The sequence below is a fragment of the Acartia tonsa genome, chromosome 3 (assembly GCF_053477335.1).
Source record: "Acartia tonsa isolate MP-2025a chromosome 3, ASM5347733v1, whole genome shotgun sequence".
NCBI classification, from domain to species: domain Eukaryota; kingdom Metazoa; phylum Arthropoda; class Copepoda; order Calanoida; family Acartiidae; genus Acartia; species Acartia tonsa.
The window spans coordinates 27,370,926-27,391,786 of NC_137262.1; the positions used below are offsets into that span (position 1 = coordinate 27,370,926).

A 20,861-nucleotide genomic window follows, 5' to 3' on the forward strand; every position below is an offset into this window, starting at 1 on the left:
ACAATATTATAGAGTAGCTGTGTAACTTAGGAGAATCTGTCTAATAATATAATAACAATATTATAGAGTAGCTGTGTAACTTAGGAGAATCTGTCTAATAATATACAAACAATATTACAGAGTAGCTGTGTAACTTAGGAGAATCTATCTAATAATATACAAACAATATTATAGATTAGCTGTGTAACTTAGGAGAATCTGTCTAATAATATACTAACAATATTATAGAGTAGCTGTGTAACTTAGGAGAATCTGTCTAATAATATACTAACAATATTATAGAGTAGCTGTGTAACTTAGGAGAATCTGTCTAATAATATACAAACAATATTATAGAGTAGCTGTGTAACTTAGGAGAATCTGTCTAATAATATACAAACAATATTATAGAGTAGCTGTGTAACTTAGGAGAATCTGTCTAATAATATACTAACAATATTATAGAGTAGCTGTGTAACTTAGGAGAATCTGTCTAATAATATACTAACAATATTATAGAGTAGTTGTGTAACTTAGGAGAATCTGTCTAATAATATACAAACAATATTATAGAGTAGCTGTGTAACTAAGGAGAATCTGTCTAATAATATACAAACAATATTATAGAGTAGCTGTGTAACTAAGGAGAATCTGTCTAATAATATACAAACAATATTATAGAGTAGCTGTGTAACTTAGGAGAATCTGTCTAATAATATACTAACAATATTATAGAGTAGCTGTGTAACTTAGGAGAATCTGTCTAATAATATACAAACAATATTATAGAGTAGCTGTGTAACTTAGGAGAATCTATCTAATAATATACTAACAATATTATAGAGTAGCTGTGTAACTTAGGAGAATCTGTCTAATAATATACAAACAATATTATAGAGTAGCTGTGTAACTTAGGAGAATCTGTCTAATAATATACTAACAATATTATAGAGTAGCTGTGTAACTTAGGAGAATCTGTCTAATAATATACAAACAATATTATAGAGTAGCTGTGTAACTTAGGAGAATCTGTCTAATGATGTTCAAACAATTTCCGGATTTGCAAAAATTTCCAACAAAACTTGAAAACTTTATACAGTTTCTGCCAGGGATTGGGGATATCTTTTATCACATTTCATGGACAAAAATAAAAAATTGATATACATCCTAAATGATGATTTACAAAGGGAGGGGGGGGGGGGGGCGAAAGTGACACTTTTTAAAACCAAAACTAAAAGTCAAAGGAACACAACTAAAAAAAGAGTTACAGGTCTGACATTTTGCATGGCAGTTGCTTTATAGGGGTACAATATGAAACTGTGAAGAAACGGCGTCGCAACCGCCGAAAACTGCCGAGAAAAGGCAAAAAAAAATTTCGGCGGTTTTCGGCGGTTGCGCCGCCGTTTCTTCACAGTTCCATATTGTACCCCTATAAAGCAACTGCCATGCAAAATCTCAGACCTGTAACTCTTTTTTTTAGTTGAGTTCCTTTGTTAACTTTTAGTTTTGGTTTCAAAAAGTGTCACTTTCGCCCCCCCCCCCCTCTTTACATCCTTCTGTAGATTAGAATTATTGGTTTAAACAAACAAGATTTAAGTTTTTATGCTAACGAAGTGAGAGTTTTTAAAACCTTGGGTACCAGTGTAATTCGCAGTAAGTGCCTGACCCTCCTAGTCTTTGTATACAAATATTTAATTCAAAATAATTCAATGAACATTAGGAGTAAAAAACTATCGGTCCCCAACTTGCTAAATCATCTAAAATAATGGCCTTATAAATAGACATAGTGTATTTAAGGAAAATACTTAAGAAAAAAAATAAAAGTAAATTTTTACATAAAAATAGACCAAAAAAGGCCTAAAAATCACATTTCCGCAGGGGTTTCTTACACAACCTAAAAGATATGAATTTTTTTTTTTTTCATTTAGATGTAGTACCTACTGGACTAGGCTTATGTACCAAGTTTTAAAATTCTAGCTCAATATTCAGTTCATTTTGCTCACAGTTTACGAGATTCCGGCACCTAACACCCTCCCCCCTTAATTGCAGGGTTTTATTACATTTTATTTGTTGGCTTAAATTTTTGGGGTAAATTAAAATATTGATTTGGGACTAAGAAATTAATTACCTAGGTAATTAATTTTGTTTTTAATTGAAATAAATACAAAGTTCGACAACATTAACCAAAATATTAAATTTTTTTCTTGTTTTTTCTTGAAAATACATTTCCTTTTTGACAACATCCTTAGGTAATATTCTTTCATAAAAAAATGTAAGTATATAAGGTACATTTAGTTAAAGCATTTTTTCTTCACAATTTAGCATCTATTGATAATAAGTTAAACTGTATATTTTCCAGTATTTAGTTTTAACAAGGGATCTTAAGGGATTAGACAATAAACAACTACTAACAATACCCTATGTTGTAACTGGAATTAAACTAGTTAAAGCGGTTACAAACAATGGGATTGGGTAATGTCATAAGAGGGGGAAGATGGGGAATATCGTTTTATTAACCAGCTGGGAGGAACATTTTATCAGAGTAGGCGTGAATCTCTCACAATAACCACGTATTCTATATCCGTTTTTCCATTATATTTAAATCAATCAGCTGACATTTGTGTTCCTTTCAGGTCGTACAAAGGAACAGCTGTGGTACTATTTTCCAAAGAGAAGAGCGGGGGCGTTGGGGAGGAATGTGGTCTGGTCACTGTGGATATCACTGATACAGGAGCTGAGGTCCGGTCAACTCACTTCACCAGAGCTGTTACAGGTAAGAGTTGGAGTGTTAGGGAGGAATATGGTCTAGTCACTGTGGATGTCACTGATACAGGAGCTGAGGTACGGTCAACTCATTTCACCAGAGCTGGTGCAGGTAATAGTGGGAGTGTTGGTTAAGAATGTGGTCTGGTCACTGTGGTTGTCACTGATACAGGAGCTGAGGTCCGGTCAACTCACTTCACTAGAGCTGTCACAGGTGTGTCATAACATTTTAATTTAAGGTTCATTAAGGTGTAAACGTGACAAATTACGCGTAAAGTTTAGGACTTCAATTAATAAAATATATTTCCTTATTCCCCCTCCCTAAAAGCATCATTAACACCTCTGGAAAAAGTTTGACACCTTGTTTTATATGTCTTAACTAAAATACAAATTGCTTAGGTAATTCTTGTATTTATACCTAATAAGAGCATTTATTTTATTTGGTCGAGTTTCTAAAATGATACCTATTGATTATGATTCGATATAAGATAGGAAATGTAAATCCTTAACTTTTTGTATTTTCCGTATTTTAACAGGTTAATAAATTTGAGAATGAAGATGTACACTTTCTTTTGCACAATTTACTTTAGAAAAGACAGCAGAGAAAGAATTATGGTTTCTTATTATACCTTATACTTGGCACTAGTATTGTGAACAGTTTACTTTAGAAAAATACAAGGAGATAGTGAATTATGGTTTCTTATCATACCTTATACTTGGCACTAGTATTGTGAACAGTTTACTTTAGAAAAATACAAGGAGAGAGTGAATTATGGTTTCTTATCATACCTTATACTTGGCACTAGTATTGTGAACAGTTTACTTTAGAAAAATACAAGGAGAGAGTGAATTATGGTTTCTTATCATACCTTATACTTGGCACTAGTATTGTGAACAGTTTACTTTAGAAAAATACAAGGAGAGAGTGAATTATGGTTTCTTATCATACCTTATACTTGGCACTAGTATTGTGAACAGTTTACTTTAGAAAAATACAAGGAGATAGTGAATTATGGTTTCTTATCATACCTTATACTTGGCACTAGTATTGTGAACAGTTTACTTTAGAAAAATACAAGGAGATAGTGAATTATGGTTTCTTATCATACCTTATACTTGGCACTAGTATTGTGAACAGTTTACTTTAGAAAAATACAAGGAGAGAGTGAATTATGGTTTCTTATCATACCTTATACTTGGCACTAGTATTGTGAACAGTTTACTTTAGAAAAATACAAGGAGAGAGTGAATTATGGTTTCTTATCATACCTTATACTTGGCACTAGTATTGTGAACAGTTTACTTTAGAAAAATACAAGGAGAGAGTGAATTATGGTTTCTTATCATACCTTATACTTGGCACTAGTATTGTGAACAGTTTACTTTAGAAAAATACAAGGAGAGAGTGAATTATGGTTTCTTATCATACCTTATACTTGGCACTAGTATTGTGAACAGTTTACTTTAGAAAAATACAAGGAGAGAGTGAATTATGGTTTCTTATCATACCTTATACTTGGCACTAGTATTGTGAACAGTTTACTTTAGAAAAATACAAGGAGAGAGTGAATTATGGTTTCTTATTATATCTTATACTTGGCACTAGTATTGTGAACAGTTTACTTTAGAAAAATACAAGGAGAGAGTGAATTATGGTTTCTTATTATATCTTATACTTGGCACTAGTATTGTGAACAGTTTACTTTAGAAAAATACAAGGAGAGAGTGAATTATGGTTTCTTATCTTGGCTTATACTTGGCACTAGTATTGTAAACAGTTTACTTTAGAAAAATACAAGGAGAGAGTGAATTATGGTTTCTTATCTTGGCTTATACTTGGCACTAGTATTGTAAACAGTTTACTTTAGAAAAATAGAAGGAGAGAGTGAATTATGGTTTCTTATCATACCTCATACTTGGCACTAGTATTATGAACAGTTTACTTTAGAAAAGTACAAGGAGAGAGTGAATTATGGTTTCTTATCATACCTTATACTTGGCACTAGTATTGTGAACAGTTTACTTTAGAAAAATACAAGGAGAGAGTGAATTATGGTTTCTTATCATACCTTATACTTGGCACTAGTATTGTGAACAGTTTACTTTAGAAAAATACAAGGAGATAGTGAATTATGGTTTCTTATTATACCTTATACTTGGCACTAGTATTGTGAACAGTTTACTTTAGATATAGAAAAGGAGATAGGAAAGAATTATGGTTTCTTATTATACCTTATACTTGGCACTAGTATTGTGAACAGTTTACTTTAGAAAAATACAAGGAGAGAGTGAATTATGGTTTCTTATCATACCTTATACTTGGCACTAGTATTATGAACAGTTTACTTTAGAAAAATACAAGGAGATAGTGAATTATGGTTTCTTATCATACCTTATACTTGGCACTAGTATTGTGAACAGTTTACTTTAGAAAAATACAAGGAGATAGTGAATTATGGTTTCTTATCATGGCATATACTTGGCACTAGTATTGTGAACAGTTTACTTTAGATATAGACAAGGAGATAGGAAAGAATTATGGTTTCTTATTATACCTTATACTTGGCACTAGTATTGTGAACAGTTTACTTTAGAAAAATACAAGGAGAGAGTGAATTATGGTTTCTTATCATACCTTATACTTGGCACTAGTATTATGAACAGTTTACTTTAGAAAAATACAAGGAGATAGTGAATTATGGTTTCTTATCATACCTTATACTTGGCACTAGTATTGTGAACAGTTTACTTTAGAAAAATACAAGGAGAGAGTGAATTATGGTTTCTTATCATACCTTATACTTGGCACTAGTATTATGAACAGTTTACTTTAGAAAAATACAAGGAGATAGTGAATTATGGTTTCTTATCATACCTTATACTTGGCACTAGAATTGTGAACAGTTTACTTTAGAAAAATACAAGGAGAGAGTGAATTATGGTTTCTTATCATACCTTATACTTGGCACTAGAATTGTGAACAGTTTACTTTAGAAAAATACAAGGAGAGAGTGAATTATGGTTTCTTATCATACCTTATACTTGGCACTAGTATTGTGAACAGTTTACTTTAGAAAAATACAAGGAGATAGTGAATTATGGTTTCTTATCATACCTTATACTTGGCACTAGTATTGTGAACAGTTTACTTTAGAAAAATACAAGGAGAGAGTGAATTATGGTTTCTTATCATACCTTATACTTGGCACTAGTATTGTGAACAGTTTACTTTAGAAAAATACAAGGAGATAGTGAATTATGGTTTCTTATCATGGCATATACTTGGCACTAGTATTGTGAACAGTTTACTTTAGATATAGACAAGGAGATAGGAAAGAATTATGGTTTCTTATTATACCTTATACTTGGCACTAGTATTGTGAACAGTTTACTTTAGAAAAATACAAGGAGAGAGTGAATTATGGTTTCTTATCATACCTTATACTTGGCACTAGTATTATGAACAGTTTACTTTAGAAAAATACAAGGAGATAGTGAATTATGGTTTCTTATCATACCTTATACTTGGCACTAGTATTGTGAACAGTTTACTTTAGAAAAATACAAGGAGATAGTGAATTATGGTTTCTTATCATACCTTATACTTGGCACTAGTATTGTGAACAGTTTACTTTAGAAAAATACAAGGAGATAGTGAATTATGGTTTCTTATCATACCTTATACTTGGCACTAGTATTATGAACAGTTTACTTTAGAAAAATACAAGGAGAGAAAGAATTATGGTTTCTTATTATACCTTATACTTGGCACTAGTATTATGAACAGTTTACTTTAGAAAAATACAAGGAGAGAGTGAATTATGGTTTCTTATCATGGCTTATACTTGGCACTAGTATGGTGAACAGTTTAATTTAGAAAAATACAAGGAGAGAGTGAATTATGGTTTCTTATCATACCTTATACTTGGCACTAGTATTGTGAACAGTTTACTTTAGAAAAATACAAGGAGAGAGTGAATTATGGTTTCTTATCATACCTCATACTTGGCACTAGTATTGTGAACAGTTTACTTTAGAAAAATACAAGGAGGGGGTGAATTATGGTTTCTTATTATATCTTATACTTGGCACTAGTATTGTGAACAATGTTTGGCGGTATTTAACATACAGGGTGTTTCAAGAGAAATGCGTTTTTTAAAAACTTAATTAGGCATAGAAAATGAAACAATTATATAAAATGATTTTTTTCGACAAATTATGCCTTAAAACCGGTTTTTCCAAAGACCTTAATTTTGAAGATTTACGAATTTAAAGTTTGTGGAAAAAATGTGAACATTTTTAAAATTCAAATTACGCGGCTTGTATTAATAGTAGAAAAACGTTATGCATGCCGTTAGAATCGTCATAAACTCTAGTTTTTGGAAATTTACATAAGTAATATTTTTGTGCTATTTGTAGTTTAGGAGCTTCGTTGAAAAGTTTTAAGTAAGTTGGAACGTTTTACCACGTAGCTCCTTTAATATACGTAGCACTGGAATGGTTTTTATACAGCATGACCCTCGAAAAAGTTTTTTTAAGCATCTGCAGCCTATATTTCTCAATAGAATATTAAACTGTTTTTGACCTATTTTTAAAACGTATATAAAAAATATGCTATGACACCAGTAGAATGAGACTGCAGAGCCTAAATTTGAATTAAGTCCCCAATAAACTTTTTTGGGGGGATTTAAATATTAATTTTTACTGTTGCCGTGATCATTTTGATCCGAGCAAAAGGTCTTTTTTTTATTTGGGTAAAATTCGTAGCTTTTAGAGTGTTTTGCTTCATAAATATTGTATTCTGGTATAGAGTAAAATTAGGCCTTATGATTTTACTATAAAAATTCACTAAAAAGTTAATTCTTTATAATATATCATCGAATTAACATTAACATGTTTGTGTTCTCTTACTTATTTTAAAAACATAAAAAATGGCTGTAAAGGGTTAAATGACAACAAATGTTTATGCAATACAACAAATTTATTTTTGTCACATATACAAATGTGTTATTAAATAAGATTATTCAAACTTATCTTTTAAAATAATTTTAAAAAGTATGTATCTTTTATGTGTACGGTTTTCATTCTTTTCATTTTATTTAAATAAAAAATATTTAACTACATTGGAAATAAGTCACTTTGTGAAAACACTCTTTTTTTGAATTGTAAAGAATTATATAAAACAAGGCTTCTTATTGGTTAGATTTCAGAATTATTTGTTTTATTGTAAATGTTAGATTTTTCAATGAAATTAATTGTTTTGGGAAAAAAAAATTATTTCCAATGAACAGAGTAATGTTTTTTTTATTGTATCAATATAAAGTGAATTATATAAAAATGTTCTGTAAGCCACAATATTACCCGAAGTAAAAAAAAGCTTTTGCTTCGGTCAAAATGATTACAGCAACACTAAAAATTAATTTTTAAATCCCCCCAAAAAAGTTTATTGGGGACTTAATTCAAATTTGGGCTCTGCAGTCTGATTCTATAGGTGTCCTAGTATATTTTTGACCCCCCATTCAAAAATAGGTTAAAAACAGTTTAAAAGATTCATATGTACTTGTTCTCTATAATTTTCTACATCAAAGGATATCAAAATATTTTTTTTACATCAATTAACAGCCGAGATTATTAAGCCAAAGTTTGGAAAAAGTGCTTGAGAAACTGGATATTGCTAAATATTTCTTAGTTTTTTATTAGTATATTACTTTTTATCAACCAGTTAAAAAACAAATAAGAAAGAAGAGTAAGTTTACAATTGATACCTTTTTTATTGCATTAAAAAAATGTTGGTTTACATATCAAAAAAATACTTTTAAATTTTATTGAAAATTTTTTCAACAACCTTTAATTCTGTAAATCTTCAAAAATAAGGCCTTTGGAAAAACCGGTTTTTCAGGCATAATTTGTCGAAGGAATCATTTTTAAATATTTGAAACATAAATGTCCCAGAATAGGTTTTCCAAATATATAAAGTATTTTATATAATTGTTTCATTTTCTATGTCTAATTAAGTTTTTAAAAAACGCATTTCTCTTGAAACACATTGTAGAAGTTTGATTTTTATGGAATATTTCGGTTCTTTCCCTAATAGCACTGAAACCTCTCATACTTATTTTTGGGGAAAATGAAAATAAGGTTGGGGGAGTCCTATGCCTAGGGTTCTAAGTCTGCCCTAACCCTGAGGGGTTACCAGTACCTACAACCTAAAGTAATCAATTAAAAATTAACCCCCACCACCTTATTTTCCATTATTTTAAAATTGAGGTTGGTGGCTCTTTGCTCAACAAGCTATTTTGAGGAAAAACGCCAATGGAATAATATTTATTAAGATACCTTATGTTAAAATTGATAATTTTATTAGTTTTCATTGTTGATCACTTCTGTAACAGATAAAACACTTTATATTCTTTATACGCTTTTCCAATAGAGGTATTTTAGAGTCCTCATTTTATTTATTTATTCCCCTATATTTATAAAATATTAAAAATATTGTTCAAATCAGGGTTGTTAAAACCCGGGTTTTTAAATTTTTGGGTTGGGTTATGAGTTAAAAACCTGGTTCAAATAGAATTAAGTTTTGATATAATGGTTTAAAAGACTAAAAAACTTAGAAATATAAATATTTATTATCTTTGTCTAATACTTCACCTAAATCAAATAAAGATATTTAATAAAAACAAGAAAGACATAATTCAAACGTAGCGTGTCTCAAATAAAAAAAAGATTATAGTTAAAGCAGAGAGGGAAGAGACATTGGACAGTAAATTTTACTGGTACCCAAAGTTTTGTAAATATGTTATCTTTTTCGTTTGTTCAAAAAAACCTACTGTTTTAAGATTTTGATTGGTTGTTTTCTTGACTAATAAAGTGCTAACTTTTCAACGAATAATTAAATTTTAGAAATGGGGTAATTTAGTTTGTCATCATAGGATCCTTGAGTTCTTGTATGCTTTTTAACCACATTTCTTCAATAACTTTTTAAAATATAATTGTCTCTGTTTTAATATGATAGCTAAGAATGGAAGGAAAACCAAAGAACCTAATGTGTTTCTGGAAATATATAGGGTGTGGCAAACAAGACCGGACATTTTTCAAACGACCATAGCTCCAAAACTACTTAACCAATCAGGACGTTTGACCCCACTATGATGGAGGACATGTACTCCGAGCTGGCCGCCCATATGTTCAACAAGGCGGATTCAGAGTGCGCCCGTACAATACCCTGGATTCTCGACTAAGGCTTACTAAATCTGATATCAGTCCATCTGTAGATGAGATAGACTTATAAAACTTGCTGAAGTTACTCTTAGATACATAAGTAAGACACTATAAAAGACTAGAGCTCTCTATCCCATCTGGCTTAGCCGTAGTACACTGGCAAAGTGAAACGTGGCAGATTTTGACATGTCAAAAACGTCTAAAATCTTGAATATTTCTCGGTTCTTGACTTCAGGGGCTATATGGAACTCGTTTTAGACTATGGGTTGCGCAAATAACCCTTGCTAAATCTTCATGCCATTTCCAAAAAGGTATAGAACGTTGCTATAGCTCAATTGTGGCCCAAATGAGAGCCGCCGTGTCGAAGGTTAGCTTAAAAGATGGGTGAATTTGGATCCTGCGGTTACTCACGTCCAGAAGGAGATGTGGCCTCCCAGCAGCCCCTATCTTAATCTTATGTACTATTGGGCCTGAGGCTACTTTGAAGCATGCACCAATAAACATGCCTATACCACAAAGACCTCCCGCATGTCCATTATTAAGGAGAACTTCGCCAGCTTAGACAGGGACATGGTGATCATTGACTAGGCGGGCGGTTCAGAGGGCGGGTAGAGGCTGTGATTGGGGCTGACGCTAATTTTATTGAATAATCTAATAGTCTTATACCCAATTTGCTTCCCAGTTTTTGAAATTTAATAAAATCTTTAAAATTGACGTTTTTATGTTCATTTGATTAAAAATTATAATTTGTCCGGTCTTATTTGCCCCCACCCTGTATATTAGATATTGTTTATTTACCTCCTCTATAATTAATAAGCTAACAGGAGATTAATATTTTATATTTCCTTAAACAAGAAACAACAATAGGATAATAGATAAATATTTCTGACTTATTCATTAACTATGTTCTAGTCAGGGTTGCATTGGTAAAAACCTGGTTTTTTTTTACAAATAACCCAACCCATTGGGTTTTATTAATAAAATCCGAGTTTTTTGGGTTTTATTGTTTTCTAAAGATTATTACCTAGGAATTTTAAGATATAAGGTTATATCATTTTTATAAAGTAACAGGATGTTTGTCTGTACCATATGATCTCGCTAACCGCTGAATCGGCATGGTTCTCCTGTACAGGTTAGCTTTTCATAAGTCCAGGGAAGGTTTTTCCAATTTTGGGGGAATGCACCACAAATCTCCTAAGAGAAATCTGCCCTCCCCCCCCCCAAAAAAAAAAAGTAGTTAAAAATCTTCAACAGACCCATGAGAAGCTAATTTTAATTGAGAACCATATCGGTTCAGTGGTTAGGGAGTTATTTTGTTACATATAGACAGACATTCCGTAACTTATATATAAAAATAAGCAGTTAAAATGCAGTTATAGAATATTTAAAATAAAATGTTTTTATAATTTCTATTATTTGTTAGAAAATAGTACTCCTTATGAGTCAAAATAGAGTTAACATTATCGACAAAAGGTACATTTTAAAAAAACCCGGGTTTTTTTGGGTTTTTTTTATGCCAACCCTGGTTCTAGTGGCTATGTGGCTATGATAAGCTACATAGAAAAGGGGTCAGCAATATCCTATGGTACAGACAGACGCCCTCTTACATTTTTATAAGAAAATGATATTGAAAAAAATGTGATTGAGCATTATTTGTTTCTTGATTTAACCTTAGTTAGGGTCCTATTTTGGAGAGTTAAGAAGTATTATTTCTGATTTTAAATTTAATAACACAATATAATAAGTGGTTTATTGTGTTATCAAAATATATAGCTAGTGCTACTTTTTTATATGAAATTTCAAACATTCTAAATAGACATTTTAAAGGATCTAATAATTTTAGAGGTAGCACTGTATACAGACCCTAAAAAAAATCTACCTGGTCTTGAAATATGAAAGTATAATCATTCTACTATTCAATTAGACATTTTATGGATCTAATATCTGTGTTAATTTAGAGGTAGCCCTGTATACCGACCCTGAAGAAATTTACCTGGTGATGAAGGATGGAAACTTGAACATGTATGATGCTACAAACAAAGAAATTCATGTCAAAATTACAAATCCACTACTCAAAGGCAGCAATAGAGGGGTATGTTTAATTTTTTAGTTAAAAAGTCATATTTTTGAGAAAAAAAAAGTATGACAACATACATGATAAGAGAATTACAAAAATAAAAAAAGCTAGAACAGATGCTCAAAAATCAGAGGAATCGTCTCAAATAATTTTCATTCGGCTATAAATCTAATTTTAACTTTATCTACAAATTATGAATCCCTAAAACAACAACAAAACTTTGTTTTAATTCATGGTATTAGACTTATTCATTCAAAAATCCGACAAAAATGGCCATGATATGTGTGACATAAAAAAAATTAATAAACTTTAAAAACTCTTGTTGCAATACAAAAAAAGCTTGATATAATTTTGTACATGAATTTTTTTTAGATAAAACAAACAATTTTGGACAGCTGTGATTATCAACTGTTTGTCAACGGGAAAGAACAGATTTGCATCGTTCAGGCACAATCCAATAAATATTTACAAATTACAGAATTTTGTTGTAGAATGCTAAGGTTGTAAAAGGAATCTTTTGATATGAGCTACATGTACAAGTGTCAAGAATCATTTTATTTGGACCCCTTGTTATTGTTTTTTAAAGGAATAAGAAATACGAGGGGGTGGGGGGGGGGGGGATAACTACCCAGTACAGTACTCAAAATAACCTAAACTAACCTTACATAAAGTAATGAACATTCCAACGAAAAACTATCCCTAAATATAAAAAAAATTCAAAACAAGAGAAGGATGTAGGTTCTATGCTCGACTAAACACCTTGATGGAAAACACGAATTTAAGGATTGATCCTATTACCAGAGTGCCCCAGAAGCTGCTTGTGGCCGAAGTGTGAGTGTTTACAGTTATAATGGGGATCTCATGTATACTATAAATTTGGATCTAGTCAAATATGGGCTTAGCAGGCATTGGAAATGTTCTATTTTCATATAAAGTTACCAGGATGTCTGTCTGTCTGTGTATCTAGCATATCATGTTAATCTTATGTTCACTATAAACCTGGATCTAGTTAAATATGGGCTTAGCAGGCATTGGAAATGTTCTATTTTTCATATAAAGTTACCAGGATGTCCGTCTGTGTGTGTATCTAGCATATTATGTAGATCTCATGTACACTATAAACCTGGATCTAGTCAAATATGGACTTAGCAGGCATGGAAATATTAATATAAAAGTAACAGGATGTCTGCCTGTCTTAGTCTCTTTTTAGTAGCTAAAAGATCTTGCTTAAAGGGGTAGTTTCACGAAATGCATTTGAACTTAATTATATCTTAACTATATCTATATGGCATATATTTGAAAGAATTTCAATTTTTTACTATGTAGTTTTGAAAATATCAAGAATGGAAAATCGTCTTTTTGTGATATATGCAATTTAAAAAGACGATTTTCAAGTCTTGATATTTTAAAAACTATGTGGTAGAAAATAAAAATTCTTTCAAATATATGCCATATAAACGTAGTTTAACCAATTAACCAGGAAAAAATATGCGGTTCACTAAATTAAGTTCAAATGCATTTCGTGAAACTACCCCTTTGATGGTTCTTCTTTACAGTAAAGATTCTTGTAGGTAAACAATTTTATTTTAGGTTGATGGTTTCTTTATCCTCCAAAAAAGATGACCCTATCGTCTTGAGTGTCCCGAAAGACTTCTAGGGGGGTAGCCACTAGTTTACAAGAAATTAATAGGTATTAAGGTTTTAAAAATATAAATCTTTCTGGAGAAAAAAATACAAAGATAAGAATCTAATCTTAATATTTTTTTTATTTTCTGGATAAAACAAAAAGAGAACAATTAAATTCAGCTTTAAGATTAAACATCTTAATTTTTTGTAGGTTTAATGCCATTTTGACAACGAAATTTCTGTTTCTTTTTTATGCCCAAAAACCATCTTCATATTAAGCGAGGGATAATTTACGAGTGTTCAAAATGGTACTTTTGTACTCTGGTTCTTGCTAGAGTACGTGATGAGGACTTTTGTACTCTGGTTCTTGCTAGAGTACGTGATGAGGACTTTTGTACTCTGGTTCTTGCTAGAGTACGTGATGAGGACTTTTGTACTCTGGTTCTTGCTAGAGTACGTGATGAGGACTTTTGTACTCTGGTTCTTGCTAGAGTACGTGATGAGGACTTTTGTACTCTAGTTCTTTCTAGAGTACGTGATGAGGACTTTAAAAAAAAACACTCGAATGAATAAAGATACCAAGAAAATTAAAATTAGATTAAATTGATTCTTTTTCAATATAATTCAAGCATACTTCAATATTTAACTTGAAATTTCTCTCTCAAAGTATTGTATTAACTACATCCTCTTTGAAATGAACTATTTAGTACACTTAACTAGCTACCTACATTTTCAAATGAATTAATAAAGTAGGGTCAGATATTTCACTTGAAGACAATATTTTTTACCCAATTTTGAAATAAAATAGTTTCTTCTAGTAAGGAATTTTTACAGAAAATAATATATGTTGTGTCACTATACATTCTTTTTCCTTTTAGACCACCTTGTTGAAACAAACCCTAGATAATTAATCATATTTAAGGGATTACTAGGACAAATAGGCACAATCTTATGAAAGATTTTAGTAGAGCATAGGTAACTGACACTAGTTCTTCAATCTTGCACTACTAGAGACATTCAGGACTTTTTGAGCATCCTTTATTCAAAATATAAAATAAAATGTTAAAATGTTGGCTACCTTGTTTCAAATAAATAGAACATATTTAACCCTTCAGAGACGAGTCAGTGTGTGTGTACACGCACTCAGCCTTCCTGTTAGTCGCCGACTCCAAGCGGTTTGTCTTGTTTGACGTGAAGACAGGAAATTTCATCAGTGTTCTCAATATTCCCACACATCTTGAACGGTCCAAAGGTAAGACTTTATCTTTGTTGTCCGCGGATAGGAAAATGTTTTGTCAGAAGAACTACACCTTTTACTTTTTTTTTCGTGGACAACTAATTTTTTTTCAATAAGGCTACCCTTTCTGTAAAATAAATTTTTTTTTGAATGTTTGGGCACTAAAATCAGCCATCAAAATGTAATAAAAAGGCAACCAAAGTTTATGAGCCTGTGAATTAGATTAAGTGGTTATAAAACTTTTGATTACCAGTGTAATGTATAGTAAGATATATAAGTTTTCCGGAATTTTAAAGTTAGGGGGAGATTTGAAATCTGCATCAAATTTTGAGGATTTTTTATAAAATTCGTTTTTTCTAGGTATACTTTTTTATCTAAAAGCGGAAATGCAATTTAAGTTAATTAATTTTGGCATCATTTAAAAAATCTGCGCTCTGATTGGATGGCGTACATCATTCAACCAATTAGAGCGCAGGTAGTTTAAATCCACCTATCCTATTGGCCAAAATTAATTAACTTAAAATGCATTTCCGCTTTTAGATAAAGAATCATACCAAAAACGAATTTTACAAAAAAAATCTTTAAAATTTGATGCAGATTTCAAATCTCCCCCAACATTAAAATTCCGGAAAACTTATATATCTTAATGTATAGTCTAATGTCCCCACCCTCCTTTATGTATATTATATCCATATGCGTAAACAAATTCCTAAACTTGTAATATAAAAAGACAATAATAATTTAGGAAAAGAAGAGAAGGACTGTATGTTTGATCAATCCAGCCTGGGAATGTTTGTTTTTGATGACAACAGACTCATAGCAGTTCATGATTATGAAAGAAGTTTCCCCGCCATTTTGGATATTTATACTTTCTGGTGAAGCAAAAGAAATTTATAGAAAATCTACTACACAATCATTCCCAATATGGAAAGAAACTCATAGTAGTAGTAAGTTATTATTTTTTTAATCTACTTACGGTTTTATACTAAATATCTTCTTAAATAAAGATTGGACTATCCGTATCCATTCTTTTAAAGCTCATTTCATAAGCCCCTATATGGTAATTTCCAATGTTTTTTTTTGTTGCTTTTTAGATTTTTGTTGTTAAAAGTTTGTGTAGCTTAAATAGGATTTATAGATGTGTCCAAAATTTTGAAATTCTATGAAAAGTTGACAATACAATATTTACACTGATGATTTCTGTCATTATATTTGAACCAAACTTTGGAGTCAACTTCACCCCCCTTGTGCTAAATTTTAGATAGTTGGGGTGGGGGGTCAGTACACCTCCCCTCTCTCCCCATCATCTTCAAAACTTTACTAACTTACAAGTTTGATCAAATAGTGCAAGTTTTGGTGCTTGTAGAAATCAGCAAAAAAAATTTTTTTAGCGAATCTTATTTTTTATGTTACATACCATTTCTGTCTGTATGCCATTCTGTTACGCAAAATTCTCGCTTATATTTTCTTTTTCAATATAGTACTTATCAACAAGTTTCGTTACAATTAAACGTAATTTCCTTGTTATTCATTAATTCTTTAATTTTTCGTTGTAACGTATAAATATATATTATGAAAGCTTTGATTGTGATTATGTTGACTCTTTAATATGGAGGGATGGGACATTGGTCATGGGGGCAAGGCCGTCAAAGCTTTTTGATTTGGGGGGGGGGGAGGCAATTGGACGTCCTTGCATGGGGGGTATTTTTGTTTAAAATAATTGGTGCAGCATGCTGGGTACATTTTATCATCCATTGTTCCATTGCTAAAGTTTCAAATTGATAATGCTTTCAATTTAATCGTAAAACTTCGATATTTGTAACTTTGTCAATTTTAGATTTAACTAAAAATATTTTAACAAGATTTTATAAAGATGTTAAAATATAAATGCTTTTTATACTTAAAAGCTGTAAATTTTTAAAACTATTAATGTGATAAATATTGTTTTTAGTAAATTTTGTATTTTGGTTATTTTTTTCTCATTAATTTATGTAAATTTTGAAATATATGGATAAAAATAATACTTTTTTTTGTCAAAGCTTTTTTACAATAATTTTCAATAGTTGGTCTGTTTGTGTAATGGATTTAGAATGCCTGGATATATTGACAAGGAAAAATTTGTTGACAATTTAGGTTTATTAATCAGTTCGTTCATCCAGTAGAAGGGAAAAGAGTAGATGGAGGTATCGTTTTTTAGCCAGCTTTAAGTATCACTTCATTAGAGTACATGAAAATCTGGTGCACATTCCAAGTTATTTACTAAGTATATTTGCGATTACTTTTATTTAATGAAATCTTCCAATTTTTAACATGTACAAAACGGCCTGCTTAATTGCTTCAAGATCCATGTCAGATCTATATAGGAAATAAATGTCTATAAACGAGCTCAAGTTTTCCAAGGAATATATGATTAAAACTCATAGTGCACCAATAATCCATAATAAACTCTCATTGCCCAGAACGATAAGACCCATTATTTTACTTTATTAAAAATAAATTCATTTTTTTCATTTCATGTTGCTATTTACCTTATATTGATGTATTTAATTTCTAATCATAAAAAAGAAAATTAAAATTTATAATATGATAAATTTAAGAAAACTATGTTTTAAAAGAATTCGATTGTGGCGACATTTTGTGTGTTCAAATATTAAACTAAAATTGTAATCATCATCATTAACCCTTTGGTGATGGTAATGTAAAGAAAAAAATATAATTTAAAAAAATCTTTTAAAAATCATTTAAATTATTAAATATTTACTTTCTTTTAGATAGTAATGCCGGGTGAGGAAAATAGATTTATTGAGAAATAGATATGCATATAGAAAACTAGCCAATAGGGAGATAATTATATCGAGCCAACTCTAGTTATATATATATATATATATATCGATTGTCTGTTGATTTAGGTATACAACAATAACCCAGTAGACAGAGAATAAAATTTTTTTAAAAGTATAATAGCAAATATCCAGTAAAATACGGTTTCTGAAAGATTTTAATATTTGACTTTAAAAATCAGGGTGTCGGAGCCGTATGATTTTCATGCGGCTCCGGCTCCTACCTTAAAATTAATACATCAATTTTTTTTCATTATTGAATTTGATAAAATAAAATAAATAATATAAAATATTTTGCTTTTATTTGATTAAAGCTATATAAAAGTAGAAGGATGTGTGTCTATTTGTTAAGTAACAATAGTTTTTCAGTTTATTATATGGAAATAGACCGTTGCCAAATTATAATATTACTTTAAAAAATCATTTTTAGCTAGTCCGGAGCCGGAGCCGTTTTTAACGAAAAATACGGCTCCGGCTCCACCAATAATGTTGCTGCTCCCGGCTCCGGAACCCTGTTAAAATATTCTCATTTTTTTGATTTTAGTATAAAATAAACAATTAAGAACTCGTTATAGCTCGAGAAAAATAAATTTGTTAAAAATAAATTCGTATTCAGCTTAATATAAAGTGTTAGAAAAAGATTGATAGCTTTTAATATTTCCTGCGGAATTTGTACTCTTACACCTAGTCCAATCCATCTTTTGAATCTTATTTTCATCTTGATCCTTGCGCTTGTCATTAGAAATCACTAAACCTATAAGTGTTATCAAGTGTGGTTGGGGGGCAACACATCGTAAAATTGACGACCTCTTCATTTGCCCCCCAAATATTATTTTAGTTTTATTTCGCTTGTTGGTTATACCTTATTCCTGTGACGAACTGACCATGTAAAAAAGTAGAAAAACTTCGCTTAAAGAAATATTTCCCATTAGATTTATCTTTTACAATGATCTGAAAAATGCATTCATTCTACCCTCATCCTACTTTTGCATATATTGCAAAAGAATAATAATTTTTGGTAGGGATGTTACTTTACAATTTTAAACAAACATACGTCCATCCTATTTTGGAGATTTTCTATACAGCGCATTTGAATCTCGGCCAAACACCGCGTCATAACCAAAGACGTTAAAAGTTGTTTGTGTCTTCTGCTCATATGCACGACATAAATAGTAATATAGTTGGGGAGGGAAAGGTCATTTGTAGATGTAAGTGAAATGAAGTTACAAACAGTCACGAACACCTAGAGTAGAGTAGATTCGCAAATATAAGATGTAATATACTAGGGGCCACTAATGTATATAAAAAAAAGTATACTACTATGAAAATATTTATTTTTACTTAATTGATATGCATTTATTACCTACAGAGTTAGAAAATATGAATATTATCTTTTTAACAAAATAATCGCATCGATTTATAGACAGCTTTCCGGGGATATTAAGAATTTATTATTTTCATTTCAATATTTGTGGAAAATTATCTGTAATACGATGATATACACAATTTTTCAGTTTGACAGAAATGGTTTTAATCCAGCGGATATTATTCGGTTTCGAAGCTATATTGGAGAGTTTTAACATAATTGATTAAAAATAAATATTTAAATCAAACGCTATTATAAAATCCAAACTACAACAATAAATAACTTTTAAAAAATGGTTTTATTGTTTACTCTGGGTAGGGAAAGTACAATGAGGATAAAAATAATCTACAACTTTTACCACCCCTCAATATTTACAAAAAATAGAATGAAAAATCCTTTATTGTTCAATCCATTAAATTATGAAATTCCATTGTTGACATTCGACTGTAATTTACATTGGAACCCCAAAGTTTATCTTATTCGTTGGCTAAAATAATTTGCGCACTTTCATTGAATCTTGATTTGTTATCGTCCAACGTCTCATTCCTTAAGATCTTGGGAATACTGTTTCAGTTTTAATTTTTCTTTCCAGTAAGGATTCTTTTGAACGCCAGCTTGAAGTTTGAATTACAGAGAGGATACAGAAATGGATTCAGTGTTGAGTTCAGATAACCACACCTAGGATTAATAAATAATTATATACACGGTGTTTCAAAAAAAACTGCGTTTTCCGGTTTTGAGAAACAACCAGAAGGAATATGAAAAAAAAGGATAATAGGTCCATATTCTATGTAAAAATGTACATAAGATTTACTTAAGGTGTTTTTTGATATCTCTAAAAATGCGGCTGTACTGATTGGTACATGTAGGGGAAAAATGCTTGATGTTGAATATGAGATATCAATTAGATTGAAATAACTTGTATATTTTGCAACATATTGTTTCAAAAGTACAATATCAAAGTAGTAAAAGCTTAAATCAATGTCCCCATATGAAATTTTATTACATATTTTCTTTTTTGGCTCCATGCAAAGACCTTTTTAGGTTCTTCAGAATTTAGTTTTTTTCTATTTCTCTATGACAAAGTAATTTTTAGAAAAAAATCTCTATTAATACTGTAGGCATTGACAAATAAAACAAGTCACTTTTTATTTCATTTCAATATGTTTAAAAATAAGCAAGTTATCATGGTTTGAAATTGTTCGTAAAAAGTGCGTTTTCATTAATTACTCATGTTTTATAAGATGATCTCTTATAATCTGTCAATCAAATTAAGAGATTAAGGGGGGAGGGGCGAGGAACGAATATGAACAATTTTAATACTAAGAATTAAAATCCAAGCAAAAAGAATATTGATTTTTTATTTAAAAAAAGGCATTTTAAATTAAGTTTTAAATGTAATTATTAGATTATTTTGAAGTTTATGTTATACTGTTGTTTTCAAGTAAAAAAAAGGATTAAATTCAACGTTATAGCATGAAACTATTAAGAATACAATAACACACACACATTTCGAATTCTTTGGGCTCTAAAATGCGCTGTTGTTTTAAGAGATATTAAAAAACGCCTGTAACAAATTCGATGCATATTTTTATAGAGAATATGGACATATAATTATTTTTTTTGTACTCCTAATGGTTGTTTCCCAAATCTGGAAAACGCAGTTTTTTTGAAACGCCCTGTATAGAGGATACAGGATGGGATTCAGAGTTGAGTTCAGATAACCACACCTAGGATTAATAAATAATTATA

The 20,861-nt window shown here is 30.5% G+C and overlaps 2 protein-coding genes across 5 annotated transcripts in view; one reads left to right on the top strand and one right to left on the bottom strand.

Moving 5' to 3' along the window:
• LOC145313781 (uncharacterized) overlaps positions 1-16,924 on the top strand; it is a 49,465-nt gene extending 32,541 nt beyond the window's left edge. For 2 of the 4 annotated variants that reach the window (XM_080153392.1, XM_080153394.1), the window contains exons 12-17: positions 2,613-2,752; positions 11,922-12,055; positions 12,413-12,487; positions 12,842-12,945; positions 14,782-14,918; positions 15,649-16,924. In XM_080153392.1, the coding sequence (XP_080009518.1) occupies positions 2,613-2,752; positions 11,922-12,055; positions 12,413-12,487; positions 12,842-12,945; positions 14,782-14,918; positions 15,649-15,782 (724 nt within the window). In that variant the 3' untranslated portion in view covers positions 15,783-16,924. Of the gene's footprint in view, positions 1-2,612; positions 2,753-11,921; positions 12,056-12,412; positions 12,488-12,841; positions 12,946-13,164; positions 13,193-14,781; positions 14,919-15,648 lie in introns of all 4 variants that reach the window. The other 2 variants (XR_013877486.1, XM_080153393.1) reach the window with 2 other exon arrangements.
• A 2,136-nt stretch (positions 16,925-19,060) lies between these two features.
• Positions 19,061-20,861, bottom strand: part of LOC145313777 (histamine H1 receptor-like) — a 63,138-nt gene continuing 61,337 nt past the window's right edge. The window contains exon 23 of the mRNA XM_080153381.1: positions 19,061-19,787. Within this exon, the coding sequence (XP_080009507.1) occupies positions 19,685-19,787 (103 nt within the window). The 3' untranslated portion in view covers positions 19,061-19,684. The remainder of the gene's footprint in view (positions 19,788-20,861) is intronic.